The 17,452-nt window shown below is 48.0% G+C and overlaps 1 protein-coding gene across 1 annotated transcript; it reads left to right on the forward strand.

Annotated features, from left to right (window-relative positions):
* The first annotated feature begins 9,071 nt into the window (after positions 1-9,071).
* Positions 9,072-16,809, forward strand: LOC127469395 (uncharacterized). Its single transcript, XM_051783592.1, has 2 exons — positions 9,072-10,851; positions 11,364-16,809. Exon 2 carries the CDS (start codon positions 11,640-11,642, stop codon positions 12,924-12,926), a length of 1,287 nt encoding a protein of 428 aa, XP_051639552.1. The 5' UTR covers positions 9,072-10,851; positions 11,364-11,639; the 3' UTR covers positions 12,927-16,809.
* Positions 16,810-17,452: the final 643 nt, after the last annotated feature.

Consider the following 17,452-nt stretch of genomic DNA (forward strand, 5'->3'; position numbering starts at 1 on the left):
TTAGTAGGCAGAGGCACCAGAGGGTTTGTGGGTGGGAAGGTGTCTCCAAACACAGCCTCAGCCATCACCAGTTTAGTCTTGCAGTAGGGGTGTTTCTGCAATATGGAAAACTATCACCATGGCTCCCCCCTCTCCAAAAGAGCATTTGACAGCCAAGGAAGCAGTCACTACCGATTCTGCAAGTGGCACTCATCCCACAAACAGCCTCTCAAAATGCTCCAGGGACCCTGCGCATGAGCATCACCAATGCTTCCATAATGCAGCCACCCCTGCAGCCACCCTGGCCATGTCAGCCAGGCTCTGTAGCAGTTTGACAGACATTGGGAAAGATGAAGACGGCCTTCTCCACTTGAAATTAAAGGCTACAGGAGCAGGCAAGAGAACTAGCAGCCCCCTCTGCCAGGGCTGAACAAGGTGACTAGAGCTGGCATCAGGTGGCAAATGTCCATGGAACTTCAGAGCATCTTGGTTTGTATGAAGGAGGAATCATCCTCACCTCACTGTGGGCCACAGGGTCTCACCACCACAAGGCACATGGAGGCCAAGTCTGCTCACAGATGGAGCCAGTAGATTCCCTGGGGTCTGTAGGACACAGTCAAAACCTGCAGCTCAGCTGCAGTGCTGGGGAGCAAGGGATGGGATAGAGGCCTGACCAGGGACAGCAATACCAGCTACTGCACCACACCGAAACCAGCACCTCACTTGAAAGATGGTGTTCCCCAACCTGGCCAAAACCATGCTGGGCTTGCAAGGTGGGGCTGGCTGGCTGCACACAGAGCTGCAGAGCAGTCAGGCCCCATGTCTGTGTCTGCAAGGAAGCTGATCTCCTTTATCAGTGCTGGTGTTGGCCCAACCTTACCAGTGCCTGGGTCTTGAGAGCTATCAGCCTCACCATCCTGAGGGTGTGCCTGATGCAGGTCCTTGCAGAGATAACCCGGCTCTGCGTCAGCGGGTGTTCCTGAAGCCAGTGCTCCCAAGTGCCACAATATGCCCTGTTTCCTGGGGACAGCCCTTGGACCAGCAGAGAGATCCATCCTTAGGGAGATGGGAAGGAGAATGGTACAGCAGTGGGGCTGGCCAAGTCTTGCTGTGAGCTGCTTCAATAGAAAATCAATCACTCATGCTCCACCTAAAGGTCTGTGATTTAATCCTTGGGGGACCAACAATGGGGGATCCAAGATAAACAACATCTGTGCATTCACAAATAGGAAATGGAGTTGCTTTCATGTCCTGAGCCTGTTGATTAACTGGGTTGTTGTTTGGCTTGGCGCTGGATGCTCAGTGACTCGGAAAGAAGGTAACTAAAAGGGATCGTTTGGTTACACTCCCTAAATTCGAGTACCTTTAAATAGTGTGTGGGTTTGCATTTTGCCTGCAGAAGACTGATGGGAAAAGGTAGCAGAAGAGTGAAGATGGCTATCAGAAAGGAACCTGTGTTTAGTCTGCTTGTGCCAGATGGGAATGGAAAGTTCGCTCCCCTGCCAAGTGTTTAAAAGAGGAAATAGGATGTGATATTCTGCCTCCCACTCCTTTCTCTCCCCTGAAACCAGCCCACTGCTCTACTTCCATTTGTTGTAAAAAGGAAAAAAAAAAAAAAAGCAACTTGGCCCATGTAAAGCCTTGGAGACAGTTAGAGACACACCTTGTTCCTTTTTAATGTGTTTATTATGTGGAGACGGATGGAACAGTATATTTTTATATGCAGCTGGGTCCAGCACTGCACAGCACCTGTCTTTCAGTCACTCTTATTCATCCGTGTCAGAGAAACAAGACTGCAAAGCCCCCGAACCACCCTCTCCTGTCATCTCCTTATCTCTAGCAAGGAGGAGGTGAACCTCTACCACAGCTCAAGATTCATGTCAGACACCTTGGCTGACAAACCTACCCGTGAGATGGACCAAAACTTCTTGCCTGAAAAACCCATGAGTTCCCCTGGTTAATAAATCCAGGTCTGCCCTTAAATGTGACTGCCAGGGAACTTGTGGAGGTGGGGGAGGCTGAAATCCTGTGGAGCTGGGGCTGGATTAAGGCACTGCTTTAGGGAGTCCCAGGGGTTAACTGAACATTGCCCTCTTGGCATGAGTGCTGTAGCAGCCTTGATGATGTGGTGCATCAGTAGACCCTCAGGTTAATTGTGGAAGTATCTCATGGATGTGGATGATGTTGCTAACGGAATAACAAAGCAGCTTTGGTCCAGGGCCTCCTGTCCAGCCCCTGCTTGGAGCCAAGCTGACCTGCAAAGTTGAGCAGGTAACTGAGGGCTGGTCCAGGTGAGGTATGAACAGAGATCATTTCCAGATCAGAGATCCCACCACCTCCCCAGGCACCAGATCCACGGCCTCACTATCCCCATTGTAAAAATTTCTCTTTCTCTCTATCCAGAACTTCCCTCACTGCAACTTGCATCTGTTGCCTCCTGCTGTGTGCACCCAAGAAGAGTCTGGCCCCACCTTCTCCCCAACACCCTGTATCTGCTGGATAACAGTAGCTAGATCCCTTGCTTTGTTTCTTCCTCTCCAGATGGGACCAACCCACATCCAAGTAACTTAAAACAGTGTCCTAATTGCAAGAATATCCATCCAGCTGGTCTCAAGCACAGGCATTTCAGCAGTGTCCTACAGCTGTAACTTCTGAAGGATTGCTTTGATCGCTTATTTCCCCAGATAATTGAAGAACACTTGTATGAATGTTTTCATAGAGGTGAATGGCCTCCTGTGCACCCAGAAAGGAAGCTGTGACTGAGCAGAGCAGCCCCATGTGTTACAGTGGAACCATCAGGAGAAAAGCAAGCATGACTTTTATCGCATCATCCCATACAGTCTCCAGGCCACCCCACAAATACACCTACCTTGTTCACAAAGCCACGGGGCACTGGATCTGGGCACGGTCCCCACCACTGGAAAAGCTCCTGAGGGGGAGAGGGAACAAAGTCCAGCGCCTGCTTGGCTGGAGAAGCTGTAGCCACTGGACACTGACCACAGGCATCTTCAGCCTGACAAGGACACAGCTCCTCAGAAGGGAGATAGGGCACCCTGCTGCAAGGTGGAGGGCTGAGCGTGGTGGATGGAGTGGAGGCAGGAGGGCAGGCAGAGGGCTGGTGCAGCCCGGTCCCCTGCCTGCCCCTGCCTTGCGTGGGAAGCCTCCAGGCAGCTACTTCACTCTGAAGAACCGGAGATTTAATGAGCAATTTCGGGAACGCTCTCAGCTTTCCTGCAAAGCTCTTTGCTGTCTCCGACACTAATTACTAAATGTTTCCGAAGCCGCTGTCTGTGTGAAACAAGGCCCTTTGTTGCTGCGACGCTGCTGTGGGCAGTAGGGTGATACTCGAAGGGTGTCTGCTCTGCCAAGAGGGAGCGTGGATGCTATTCCTATCTTTTTCTCATGGAGAAAGAAAGAATAAGGCCTCTCTGTCACTCCGATGAGAGAGGTGCTGACACGTGCCTTGCCAGGCAGCAGGGTGCCCTGCCTCTGCTCTGAGAGGGTACAAGGTTCCCCAGTGTGGGGTGCAAGGGAAGGTGGAAGAAATAGGCCTGCCCAGGACATGTGTGAGGACCTGCCTCTGAAAGGCAGGAAATCCAGATGGAAACTGGTGAGACCAGTTTAGTAGAGACAGGATCCCAGGAGAGGAAGGGAGAAGGAAAGACAGGGAGGAGGAGAAATAAATGCAAGCTGGCTGGGACCTGCCTGGCAAGAAATGAGAGCCGTGGAGTTAGGACACGGCTGGGTTCACATGGGGACAGTTGTGGGAGAGATGCTTGGCTAGTGCTGGCCTTTTCTGCAAAAGAGGTGCCATGAGAAAGGCCACCCAAAGGTCAGCCCGACCCCTACGAGTGTCTGCCCCCAGCACAGGCAGGCAGGAGGCAGGCTGTACCCACGCCTGCCAAAGGGCCAACCAGCTTCCCATCCCTTCTCTCTTTCCTTGTCTGTAAGAGTCAGGGAGAAGCGCTTAAAGGCACCAGGGCAGTGTGAAGCCCTGCTGTGCAAGAGCTGGTTTTTCTCAGCAAGGCCTCCTAGATCACAGCCCTCTGGAAGCTGCTGGATGATCATGACCTCCTGACAATGGGCAACCTGGCAGCATCTCGTTCTCCAGCTGCACACAGCTCTCAGGTACAGAAAAGTAAAACCTTTTCAGTTGGTCTGGGCTCTTGGTTAAGGAGAACTCACAAACAAGCAATTTGAGAAGCTGTGTTGGGAACACAAAGCAGTGGCAGCCGAGCAATGTGCATCTGGGCAAGTGGGGGGCCGAGCGCATCCCTGCTGCAGGGCTGCAGCCGGCTCCACTTAGGCAGGGAGAGATTTAGCCCTAAGAGTCTTAGTGACGCATCTTGGGAGACTTAGGCTGAGCCTGGCTTGTGGAGACGTGACCCGTGCTGCATTTCCCGTGGTCACCTGCCAGTCTGCATTATGTGAGCTGTCACCCACTCCCAGACACCACACGTGAGCGCGGTGGCACAGGGGCTTGGAAGACAAGGAGGAGGGCAACCAGCCCAACTCCTTACCCTGCCCAGCCTTGCACCTGCACCAAGGCTGCTGAAACGGGACATAGGACCAGTCCCAAAGGACAAAATCCACTGCTTACAGCTGGTGGGGTACCAGCACCCAGTTTCCTATTGCTTTAACTGGAAAGAGAGGATGCTCAGGGACCCTGCATCTCTCGGTCATCAACAGGAGAGTCCTTCCTGCTGCCTTGGGGGGAGGTCAGCATTTAGGATGAGGAAAAGCCAGGACTGTGGTTGCTGAATGCTGGCTCCTGTTTGACCCATACTTGTAAGAATTGCAGTATGAGTCACTGCAAACAAGTAGGAAAAACCAAGGCACAATTTAATGACATTGTTTATTATAATCCCATCCATGCACGTATTTTCATAGCTGGGGAAAATGAGAAAAGGAAAGTAAATGTCTTATTTTAACTTGCAGAAAGTCAGCCCTAGGGCTGGCAGCAGCACTGGGAGAAAGCAGCAACCTGGTGGTTTTCGCTACGAGGACTGGCACGTACGGAGTCCACCCACCCCTAGAGCTGACCTGACTTTCGTGATCACGTTCAGCTGAGTTGAAAGTTGAAACAAGGCCAGCTGTAATCCCCAAGAAACCAGGCCACTCTCAGGACTCAGGACAATCAGGTCCCATTAAAAAGCATCTGCCAGACTGATGTCCTGAGGGTTTCGTTACCTTGCTTAGCTAGAAGTCATCGGTGAGGGCTGATCTGTGGCCTGAGGAAGGAGATCAAAAGCTGCTGTGTGGCAGCATTGTCACAGGTCAGTTTCAGGTGCAGCAATGCTCGTTTTCTAAATTTCTTGCTTCCCAAATGCAATGGGACGGCGCCTTTGGCAGGTAGTGTACTCAGCTTCTCCCCTGAAAGACATGGAAACTAAGGAAAAGAAATCTGACAGTCTTGGAAGTGACAGATGAAGTGCTTGAAGTACTCAGTGCATGACAGGGCACAGCTAATAAGCAGAAAAGAGGACACCACGGAAATGCCTGCTGTTGTTTGCTTCTTTCTTCAGCATCCATTTGTCTTTTGACTATTGCAAAGTCTCGGAGCCACAGTTAGGAATGAACTTGTTGCAGAGTTCCCAGATCTAATTGAGCTCTCTTGAAACGAAACCATTTATAACAACCTTTTGCAAGGATGAAACATGATGTACTCTGCTCTGGTACAGCTGAGAATATGCTGTCCTGGGGCCTGATGAGCCCTGCTTGCAGCACACAGTGACTAGGCAGCAACCCAGAGACCAGCTCCTTGCTCCAGCAGGTGAACTGCTACACAGCTCGAACCCAATCCCATTGAAATCAATAGGAATTTTAAGATCCCTTAAGCAGGAGTCCTGGGATGCAGAAGTTGGGTCTGGCTGTGGGGAATACTATTAGTAGAGAGGAACCAGAGCAGGCTGTTAGGAAGAAAATGTTTTTATTTCCAATATATATGACTTTCCAAAGGTAGTGAGATCCCTGGCCCAGTCCCTAACTGGAGTGCATCTAGTGGGACTTTTGTTTTGTTTTTTTAATCAATGAGGCACATTATCTGCCCTGCCTCTTGGTAGGCAGGACAAAAATGCTCACATTACAGTGGTGGAAGCATAGAAGTCCAGATCCAGACATTGGATCACGTTCTAGTCCTCTTGCTCATCCCCTCTCCTGAACAGCTAGATCTGGGTGGCAGCTGAGGATTTCTTCATGTATTTTTGGAAGACAACTCTCCTAGCTGTCTAGAAATCATACACTTGCCTTTCTTCCTGTCTGGGGCAAAAGCACATGATGCCAAAGTCACGAGGTGACCCTGCATGACACTTGGGCATCTTTGGCTAATATAGGAATAGAGCTCGGGGGCATAGTACGACCAATCCTTTACCCACTAAAAAAAGGTTGGTTAGGACTAAAAGAGAATGCTTGCAAGTGTCATCTGAAGTCAGTAGACAGTCACAGCAGTGCTGCAGACGCAGGGCTAAAACCAAGGACAAAGAAGTCCTGGCTGGCTTAAGTTTTCTTTCAGGGAAGTTTTTTCATTTTGCTGAGAAAACCAAACTACCAGAAACGCTCACTTCAGACTGACCTAAAATGAACCCAGTTGACCTTTCTGATTTGATTAATAGGAGGAAGAATTTCTTATTTGTGCAGTTTTACTAACAAGCCATCAAGGAAAAGGCTTGAACTGTGGATGAGCCATGTCGGGAGCCTCCTGGAGAAGGGAAAAGTGTCCCAGCTGGACTTGAAGCGCTGCAGCAGCATGAGCTCAGTGGTGCTCCTGAAGATTCACTGAGGTGCTTGCTTATCCTGCCACCCAAGCCCTGCATGTTGCAGTTGGAAGGCACCCCTTCTGGCTTAGGGGTGCTGCCAAGAGTGGCTGCATTATCAAAAAAGTTCTCATTGCAGCAGGCTTTACAAGAAAGAGTCAGCCTGGGGCATTGGGAGTGGGGATGGAAAGAAGAAAGACTTGCAGCATTCTTTTATTAATGAAGTTATTTTAAAATGTTAAAAAGTTTCTAACATAAAAAAGGCCACTAGGTAGGATTGGCCAAAACCAACATGACAATGTAACAGGAACCCATCCACCTTGTTTTATGGCCTCCTGCCCTCCACCCTGAGCAGACAAAGCCCAACAACCAGCCTCATGTCCAAAGAGGTCACAATTTGCAGAGCAAAGGGATTTGGCAGAAAATGTGTTGCAGAGTAACTTTGTAGAACAGGAACTTTTTAATTTAGGGGATGGAGGGGAAGGGATGTTATAAAATAAGAACTTTCATGACTCTAATCTGCATACATCTAAACCCAAACCTGGCTTTACCCAAAGGCTGGAGGTGTCAGGTATCACCTGACACGAGCTTACGTTGCTGATGGCTGTTCCTCTCCTCTGACACAGATATTTTTTATGTTTTAGCTGGCCAAAGGAGCCCAGAGAGCTGGGGTGAGCGACCTGCTGGGGATGTTCTGGTCCTTCGCCACGCAGGGAAGGGGCAGAGCCGGCGGCGGTGCGGAGAGCCCGTGCCGCGGTGTTTGCTGACAGCAGAGGGGGGTATTGGGCCGCTTTTCCTCCGCATCCCGGGCGGAGCTCGGGCAGCCGCCGGCGGAGCCTGGACCCCACACCGCCCCCCGGGGCTGCGCGGGGCTCCCGGGGCTCTGCTCCCCGGCCTCTTTCCGGACACACAGGATGGAGCGGAGACACCCCCCGGGCCGTCAGTCCAGTCGGCTCGTGTCGTGTGTCGGGAGGGGTGCGCGGGTGGAACGGAGGGGTGGGCGCAGCAGCCCCGTGCCGGGAGGGTGGTCTGCAGAGTTTCCTTGCCCGCCCCTCGTCTCAAGGTTTCGGGTGGGAGAGGAGGGTCTCTCCTAGCCAGCTTCTGCGCCCCAGGGCTGCTCCCGCGCCGTGTCAGAGCAAAGCCCCTCCGTGGGCAGCACACCTCACACCTGAAGGGTGTGCCCCGATGGGTCTTGGCGATGGGTGGAAGTTCACTTCCACCACACAGCTGGAAGTGCTGAGCTCTGTGGGGCCTTGGACACTCACTGGCCAGAGGTAAATCACAGAACCATAGAATGGTTTGTGTTGGAAGGAACCTTAAAGATCTCCTGGTTCCAAACTCCTGCCATGGGCAGGGACACCTTCCACTAGGTCAGGTTGCTCAAAGCCCCATCCAACCTGGCCTTGAACACTTCCAGTGATGGAGTATCCATAACTTATCTGGGCAACCTGTTCCAGTGCCTCACCACCCTCTGAGTAAAGAACTCCTTCCTAACACCTAATCTAAATCTCTCCTCTTTTAATTTAAAACTGTTCCCCCTTGTTCTATTACTATCTGCTCATGTGAAAACTAGTTCTCCTTCTTTTATATAATCCCCCTTTAATTACTGGAAGGTGCTCTAAGGTCTCCCCGGAGTCATCTCTTCCCCAGGTTGAACAACTCCAGCTCTCTCAGCCTGTCCTCGTAGAACAGGTGCTCCAACCCTCTGATCACCTCTGTGGTGGCCCAGCTGTGTAGCTGGTCCCCATGAAATGGTGGATTTAATGGCAAAAGGAGACCCTGCGGGGCAAGAGTACGCCTTTTATAATTTGGTTTGGCTCCTGGGGATGAAAGGTATTCTGTGAAGCTAAAATATTAAAGCTACCCTGGATTATTCATTAAGCATCAATTATCATCATCACATGTACTGTCAGATGTTTCAACGTTGCTATTCTGCTTTAGGAAGGCGCATATTTTTAGGCTGGTTTCCTAAGGAAAGGTGTTCTTGGGGTCAGTTGCACAGTCTGCTTGTCTGCCTGTCCTCACAGATTTGGTGAGGATATTTCAGCCAAAGTTTACGGCAGGCTGGAAGTCTCCAAAATATTACATTGTTGCAGATTGATTAGCAAAGGGGATGGTGGGGTTGTCCCCCAGACCCAGCTAGTGCTGTGAGTGCAGGAAAGGCAAGCCCCTGATGGGGTGGGCGTGGATGGTCCTGGCTTGCAGGAGAAGCTTCAGGCGTGGCAGCATTGCCACCAACACTGGGAAGCTCAGCCATAGGACACAACACCATGGGAGACTGGGCTTCCCTAACTCTGCTGCCCACTGAAATAATTTACATAAATACCTGTCAGGTATGAACTGGCTTCTTATTCCACGATCTTTCTACTCCTTCTGCTTCCCCTTGTTTGTATTTTTATAGCATTACAGAGTTGGAACAAGCTTTGGTTTAACAATAAAGGCAGCCTCATCTGCAAAACAGGATGTTCCAAAATAAGATCTAATTTTCCTTTGTGAGAACCTAAGGCAAAAGTAAATTGATATCCACTTTAAAGGTAAACACAAACAAGGACTTATTATTTATCATTAAAACATCTTCAAAAGGCTCTAGAGCCCTAAAAGCAAAAGTTTGATGCTGTATAAAAGAATTATGTTTCTGAGATGTATCAGTTCAATAATTAAAACAGCATCTATGAAATATAAATGTAAGATATTAATAAATTAAATTAAATTAAAGCCACAGAAAGCCAATTATCTTGTAAAATATCTCTGATAGCTAAACTAATGAGATGTAGAAAGATTAATTTATATCCCCATTTTAGGAGGTGATTATAAATTGCTGTAATGCCACATCCAGTTACTAGGTTGTTATTGAAACTTGTGAAATACATTTGGAAAGGTTTTTAAATATTCAGAATGAAGTAGAAATTAGAAAGGAGTTAGAAATAATTAAAAATTAGCTGTCTTGTCACATTGCAGCTTTAATCCTATTACCTCTTCTAGTTTACAAAGCTTCAGATGTCTTTCAAAGCATTGATCTGTGGGGATGGTGGGGTTTATGAGCAGGGATTTATGTTTTAATAACTGCAGGACTCCAAATATTTCTCCTCATTTCACTTATTTGAGGGATTCTTTCTATGCAGAATTATCACCCTTGCTGCCAGCTCTGCCTGATGGTTTTCTTTGGCCATAGGGTAGGTCAAACCATCACCCATGGTCCCATACAGCCCCCAAAGACCCACTGCTCTCCTTTCAGCTCCTGGTGAAAATGCTGAGGAGCATCAGTGATGGTCTTTTTGGTCAGGGCAAAGCACAAGGCCTTCGCTCCTCAATTCCTATGGCTGTTGTAGCAAAGCACAGGGCTCTTGTGGCACACAGAAGGGTGATGGTGCAATGCATGCCTAGAGCCCACAAACTTTGGTCTTGCCATCGCCAGAGGCTGGCCACGAGGTTGGCCAAAAAACCAAAAGGCTGGGGTTTGGGAACCAAACCCCTGGGGTGCACAAGGTTGGCCAACCTTGTTTTGGTTGGGACTTGCCTCATTTTTTGCAAGACGTACCATTTTTGCGAGAGCTTTGTAGCTGTAACAGCAATTGCCAAACAACTCAGGGACCTCACCCATCTGCACTCAGGTTCTGCTTCACCCAGTCCACGGGGTGCTGAAGGACCTCCAGCAGCATGGCTTGGCTGTCTTTTTGCAGTACAGGAGATAAAACGCAGGCAGGGGAGGGTGGTGGGGCCTTGAACCCCCTGGCACAGGGTGATACCGGCAACCCCGGCGCTGTGAACTACTCCCCCAAGGGCAGCTGCTGCATCAACAGAGAAACACGGCCTTGGAGCTGGGAAACACCACTCATGGGCAGCCAGGAGGGTGAGGAGCAGTTCTGCCAGGTGTGCACAGCTCTGCCTGGAGGATCAGTGTGGATGTAACCGGCTCTGGGGACCGAGGAGCACAGTGAAGGGAGCCTTAAAGACGGGGTACAGAGAGCCCCCAGGTGGGCTCTAGCAGAGGAAGAAGCAGAATCCCACCACCACAACCACCCTGGAGAGGCAGACAGAGGGGTTCCATCAGCAGCATCGTGCTGCTTGGAGGTGAAGGACCAGGTCACAACGCCTGCGGCCATCCTCGGGCATCGGAGGGGTGAGCATAAACGGGGGAACAGCATAGCAGCTAAGGGAGGGGGTGGGCTTGATACTGATACGGGATTATTTTCCCCTTTTATCTCCTTTATCCCTAATAGTCTAGATAATATCATCCAGCATTGTAAGTGGATTGATTAGCACTCTTTGATCAGGCTGTTAAGACTCTGAAGTAGTCAAACAGCAGATTCTCCCATGTAAGGCGTGTTTCTCTGGCCCACATAAAGGCACAAGCCGTGGTGCACAGAACTAGTGGAGAAGGCAGCAGCCCTCCTGGGAGCCCTTATGGCATTTTTGTGAGAAGCACTTCTGGGACAGCCTTTTTTGGGTGCCATCCTGTGGCAGTCAGGGACAACCAGCAACAACACTACTCTGTGTCCACATAGCCTCAAGTGTCGTGCTGAAAGCATAGCACCCAGTTTTGGGACCAACACAGGTAGCCCTTTAAAGACTTGTTGAAAATACTGAAGTGGGAAATCCAGCAGGTTTGAAAGCCTTCTTCCTTTTGCCTAGAGAGAACAAATGCTCAAAGAATGCCTCTAAGCATCCATGGACAGAGGAATGAAAGCCCTCTGCCTTGCCTGGGAGAAGAGCTAAATTAGAAATCCCTGCTTGGGAGATTTCTTCATTGAGAAAACCTTCTGGAGGGAAGAATTACACTAGAAAAACAACAGAGGAGCAAGTCCAAATTTGGGTGAGCCTCTGCTATCTTCTCTCAGCCTGCTTGAGTTGTAATTTGTAATCAGACCTTTCTGTAAAGTCAAAAATACCTTTAGAGGAGACAAAAAGATGTCAGAGCTGGCAAATTGGGTTGTTCAGTGGGGACCAAACCCCTGGGGTCCAAACTCTTGCAAAAGTATCCAGCAGGCTAACCTAGAGTTTGCCAAATTAAAAGAGATGGCCAAGACTAAGCTCTTCTCCCGAAAATCCTTAAAATGTGCAGGAGCGTGGGCTGTGTGGTTAGTTGCCAAAAGTTTAGCTGAAGAAAAACAGGCAGCCCAGGTAGAAATTCAGAAGCTAAGGGAGGAAAACAAGACACTGAAAGCAGAAATAAAGGCTCAGAGACTTAAACTAGAGGAGGGTATAACTCGAGAAGAAGCTGTGGCTGTGGAGCAAGTGCGAAGTGTTCTCCAGTATCAAGAGGTGTGTGAACAAAAAAAGGCCATTTTGAATGAAAATCAGGCATTGAAGGAAAAGCTAGCCATCAGTACAAAAGCTGTAGAGGAGGTGCAAGGAACGATCCGATTGCTGGTGCAAAAAATACAGATCCTAAAAGAGAAGAGTACAGACCACCGGGCCTGCGAGGTCAAGATGGAAAAGTTAAAAGCAGCGTTAGAGGCGAAGCATGTCACAGCCATGGCCCTTAAAAAAACACCCTACCAAAGAGATGATGAGCTCTGGGATGGAAAAAGATGGGTTAATCCAGATGGCAGCCCCTCTGTAGAGGAGCGTAAGCCTGAGAGCCCACAGTCTCTAGTTTTTGAGATGCCAGAAAGGTTTAAAGCAAACCCCCTTTTGCTGAGCAGTGCTCCAGTGGCTGTGAAAAGGGAAAGGGAAAGCGAGGGAAATGTGCAGCCACGGGCAGAACAAGTTGTTACAGAGGGAACAACCACTGCTGACCTGGCTCCTCACCGGTTCAAACCTGGGAGCACCCAGGGAAGGAGACAGCAGTTGGCAAGGAGTGTCTGGGCAAGGGAGGACAGAGCGGTGTCTAGGGGAAGGGGCAGCAGAGGAAAGGAAAACTCCAGGGAGATGGGGGACCCAGAGGTGCTGCAGACCACTGCTTCTGCTGGTGCGACCTCCCAGATCCCCTTCTCGGGAAAAGGGAGGAAAGGAAGGTGGCAGGGCAGGAGACAGTGGCAGTGTGGTGCAGCTCCCCGATTTGTGGTACAAAATACCATGGCCAGGAGGGAGTTAAGCACCATGCGAGTGGACATATGGAGGCAGCTTCGGAACCACGGGGAGGACATGGCCCGCTGGGATAACGCTCCCACCAGAGTTTTGTTGGATCGCCTGCTGGAGATCAGCGGGAGGAGAGAGGGAAGCGAGCCAGGACCCCTGCCCTCTCCATCATAGCCTAGGACAGACAGTCCCCCTCTTCCCCGGGCTCGTGGTCAGACCAACACCGGACCACTGGGGAAGGCTCCCATGTGGGGAGCAATGGGGGATCAGAAGCAGAGCCCTCGAGGTATCATCCCCATCACACACAAAGCTGGGGCACCAGCTGCAAGCTGCAGCTGATGCAAATTGAGAAGGTTCCTCTGATGGAGGAAATGCAGGGGGAGTGAAGCATTAAGGGGTTTTTGGTTTGCTTATTTTTACAGAAGAAACACAGAGGGAGAAGTTGACTTTTCCAGCAAGAGCAGTCAGGGCTGCAGTGAGCAGAGACAGCTTTAGCTCTGTCACAGCCATCCTGGCACCTCCTTCGCTGCACAGAGTCCAGGCAGAGATACCAAATGCTGCTCAGGCCAAGTTAGCAGAAGCTGTTTTGGGAAAAAAGAAGGCTTTAAGGACTGATAAAACACTGACATGAGTTCAGGCTGTGATACCAGCTGGGCTGCAGCGTTTGTGAGCAATGATGTCCAGCAGCAGGACTGAGAATGAACTCTAAGTATGAAGGGCTGTGCGAGGAAGGTTACAGGAGTCCCAAGCATGGTATAAACCCTGAGGGTGAAGCAAGGAGAAAAGAATAACATCTTCTTTCTGAGTCTCCTGTAGGCAATCCAGAAGGGTTTGGACTTATAAAAAGAAAAACTCCCCCCATTTTAAAAAATAATGCCTGCCTAATGTCAGAGGTAAAGAAATCAAGAGGTACAAGCAGAGCAAATTCAAGAAGTGCCAACACAAATGAAGCAGTTCATGTTTAGCATTAGTATTGTTAAATTCAGTAGTGTGTTTTCACGTAGCATGTGGAAGTACATGCAGCAAAGAAATTTAGGAGTGCTATAAAAAAAAAAAAAAGGGAAAAAAGGATTGAAACAGAGTAGTGCAAACTAAGTGCTACCAATGCATAAAAGGTTAGAATCTGGAAAAATGGCAGATTTTGTATGTACCTATAAAGGTTTGAGGGGAGGGTAACTAATGATAAAATATTCTAATTGACTTGGGACAGAGTTCACTCTGCAAAGCAAAAAGTTAAGCCTCTGATGCGCAATTATAGTTGATGTGTTAACACCACCTTTTTTTTTAGAGTGAAGAAAAGATGAAATAAAAAAAAAGAATTAAAAAAGACATACATGGTATATACATTATTGTAATAGTTTTAAAATTAAAATATACAGTTCTTCTGTTACAGAAATGAGATGGAACCAACTGAAACAATTACAATGGAGAACTGGTGAGCAGCTGTTTAAGAACATAAGCTAGTAAATTGTATAAAAATATGTGAAGAGGAAGTTTATTAGATCCTTAATATCATCAAAAAGGTCTATGGGTGTAAATGATCCACCTTGGTTAACTAAGATAACTATTCATAACAATCTTTGCTGTTTTGTCTTCCATAGGTAGAGCAGAAGAATAGGTAACAATTCCAAATTCTGGATATTATTAATTGTATGTTGCTTAGTGCTTTCTTTCCTTTATTAGTGCTTGATTATCATATGTGTGTGGAAAAATATCATCTCTTTTTTATAGAACAGTTGCTGTTGCTGAAGTTCAAATAAGAGAAAAGAATTAACAAACTCTGGTGACAAGGAAAAAAATGGATCCAATTTGAAGGTGTCACCATCTCCAAATAAGATAAACCCTGTTTCCTTTGATAATTATGGACATACTTCCTATTAGCTATAGTGATCTTGATTAGTAGAGCACGAGCATATGACACAATGTCTGTATACGTAGCACATAAACACATAGCATTTGTGTTAAAAACATAGTATTTTGACTACTGTGAAAAGTAAAGATGAACAAATTAAGTGTAGAATTTTCTAGCAGGGTAAGTTATACTTTAAAAATGTATACTGTTAGTGTAGCTTTGCTAGGACAACTGCATGGCACAGTTTCGAGTTTAGTTTAGGGCACCTATGTACAAATTAATCGATGGTTCTGGGATGGGTAGAAAACTAACGGTCCTAAGGTGATGGGGATAACAAATCGCTGCACACGTGTGTGATACATAATCATGTGTTGGTCTGATGAAAAATTTTATTTTGCTGTGGAGGAGATGATGAGGTGATTTTAGAAACTGACAGCAGGAGGGTTTCTGCGATGAGAGCTGTACAGCAGTAATGTCGAGCAGCCCAGTAGGTGGAGTGCTCCCAGATGCCTCTCTGGAAGGACACCAGCAAACAGGAGGCACTTACACGTGTAAATTGCATACAAAAAGACACCAGTTTTCAATTAGTTTAGAACAGAGCTTAGCCAGAGGTGAATGTGAAATTTATCCTTTGATTTCCAGTGGCTCTGTAATCACTTATATGGGATCCAGCTCTCTTTGTGTGTATATCCAGCATCCAGAAATCACCTCTGCATGTTTAAGTTGTCTGATATTGCACATGCATGTAATGTAACTTTGATTTAAATGCATGATTTTAATTACACAATGCTTTACTTTGATTTAAATGCATGATTTTAATTACACAATGCTTTTAGAAGTGATGCTAAAATTACTATGAACTTTTTAGCTGTGTGCTGGACAAAGCCTAGTAACATTTGGGTTGTGTTTTGAGCAGTTGTTACAGATAATAGCATCCACCTGTAACTTTTGTAGTCTTGCAGGCAGCAAAACAAGCCACCAAAGCAAGGTTTGCAATATGTGACAAGAGTGAGCAAGTTGCTCTTACTCCAACCACAATAAAAGATGCTGACCATCATATTTGGCGTAAATCCCTCCTTGTTGGGACTATATAACCTGCTGAAATTTTTAACTAGGCTGTCAAGTCTAGAAGTGTAATCCTGAGAATTGCAAAAGTTTGCTTAATTGTGCAAATTATCCAGGCTGTAAAATAAAATATTCCATAAACCAAGTAGCAGCTGTGCACCAAAGCCAAGAGCTACAGACCACCCTCAGATCCACATGAGGCAAGACCAGGTAGGAAAGGGCAAATGCCTCCAAGAAGATCAGTTGCTCGGTCCTGGTGAGGAGCCTTGAGCCATGGGAGGGTTTGCAATATCCTTGCTGGACTCGTGTGTGACAGATCATTCCTGTGGACTGGCAGAAGGGGTCTGTATGCCTATAGCCCATGAAACTCTGGCCACTGTCAGAAACAGGCTACAGGCTGTGTACTAATGCTGAAAAACCTGAGAGAGAGGTTTGTGAACCTTGCTTTGGCTGGGACATGCAGGGAACCCACAGCCCTGGCACTATGAACTACTCCCTCACGGGCAGTCACTGCATCAACAGAAGAACACGACCTTGGGGCTGGGAAACATCAATCTCAAGCAGCAGAGAAGGCGAGGAGCAGTTCTGCAAGGTGTGCACAGCTCTGCCTGGAGGGTCAGCCCAGATGCACCCAGCTCTGGGGACTGAGGAGCACTGCAAGGGGAGCCTTAAAGATGGGGTGGAAGCAGCCCCAGGTGGACTCTAGCAGAAGAGAAGGCAGAATCCCACCATCCTGGAGAGGCAGGTGCCCCCATCATTGTCACTGTGCTGCTGGAGCAAAGGACTTTTTGAGTTCACGACATCTGCAGCCCTCCCCCTTCTCCTGGGCGACAGACAGCTCCTCTGAGTCTGGTGCCTGGACAGTGGAGGGGTGAGCATAGCCTGGAGAAAGCTGCAGCAGCTGAAGTGCTCTTTGTGTGCTAGTTTTGACCCTGGTATAAGATTTTTCTTTTATTTTATTCCCTTTCTGCCTAATATTCTAAATAACATCATTTATCATTGTTTGCACCACTGTAAGTGATAAGGACTCTCTGAGCACATTGGTAAACCTTTCAAGTAGACTAACAATAAATTGTCTTCTCATACAAGCTGTGTTTCTCTAGCCCATATAAATGGCAAAAATAGTGGTGAAACAATCTTGACTCCCATGAAAGTATTTTCTAAGATGGAATAATGATGCAGAGAAAGATGAGCATCCAAAGGTAACCTCAGAGAACTGGGTCTGGTCAAGTGCCACTCTTTGTTGTCTTTCCAGGCTACATCATCCAGCCCAGGCCTTCTCAGCCTTTCCCTGCAGTGCTGCCACTCCCACGATTAAATGATCTCTCTCCTCACAGTTCAGGTAATTCAGTGAAATGCCAAATTTCCAAAGCACAGCCTCACAGGTACTCAAAAACAATGATGTGCACAAGCCCCATCTCCAACAAAAATGGCCCATCTACAGAGCATCATATCTCAGGTGTATTTTAGGATGTACAAAACGTTGTTCAAACACAGTGCAAGCTGCTGGCTCCTCCATCCCACCGGGGAATAACTGGAGTACAAATCTGGGTCAGGTCAGAAGAGCAGCCATTTATTCACGATAGCTACAGGAGAGAAACAGGTTCTGCTGCTGACACCACTGTTTGCAGAGTGCACAGAAAGTTTATTTTCCCTTACAGATGCTATGCAAAAGACAGATAAGGGGTACGAGTTGTACACATCTGTTACATACACAGGGCTGGATTCTTTCTTCAGGCAGGAACTAGTTTATCATGAAGGTTACACAGTGATTACTGTTTCA

This window comes from Manacus candei, unplaced genomic scaffold (assembly GCF_025592945.1).
Source record: "Manacus candei isolate 608988 ecotype Guabito, Panama unplaced genomic scaffold, ASM2559294v1 h1tg000017l, whole genome shotgun sequence".
In the NCBI taxonomy this organism is placed as follows: Eukaryota; Metazoa; Chordata; class Aves; order Passeriformes; family Pipridae; genus Manacus; species Manacus candei.

Excerpts from the sequence above, each read along its gene's own strand:
- LOC127469395 (XM_051783592.1), top strand. The coding sequence starts at position 11,640 with ATGTCAGAGCTGGCAAATTGGGTTGTTCAGTGGGGACCAAACCCCTGG.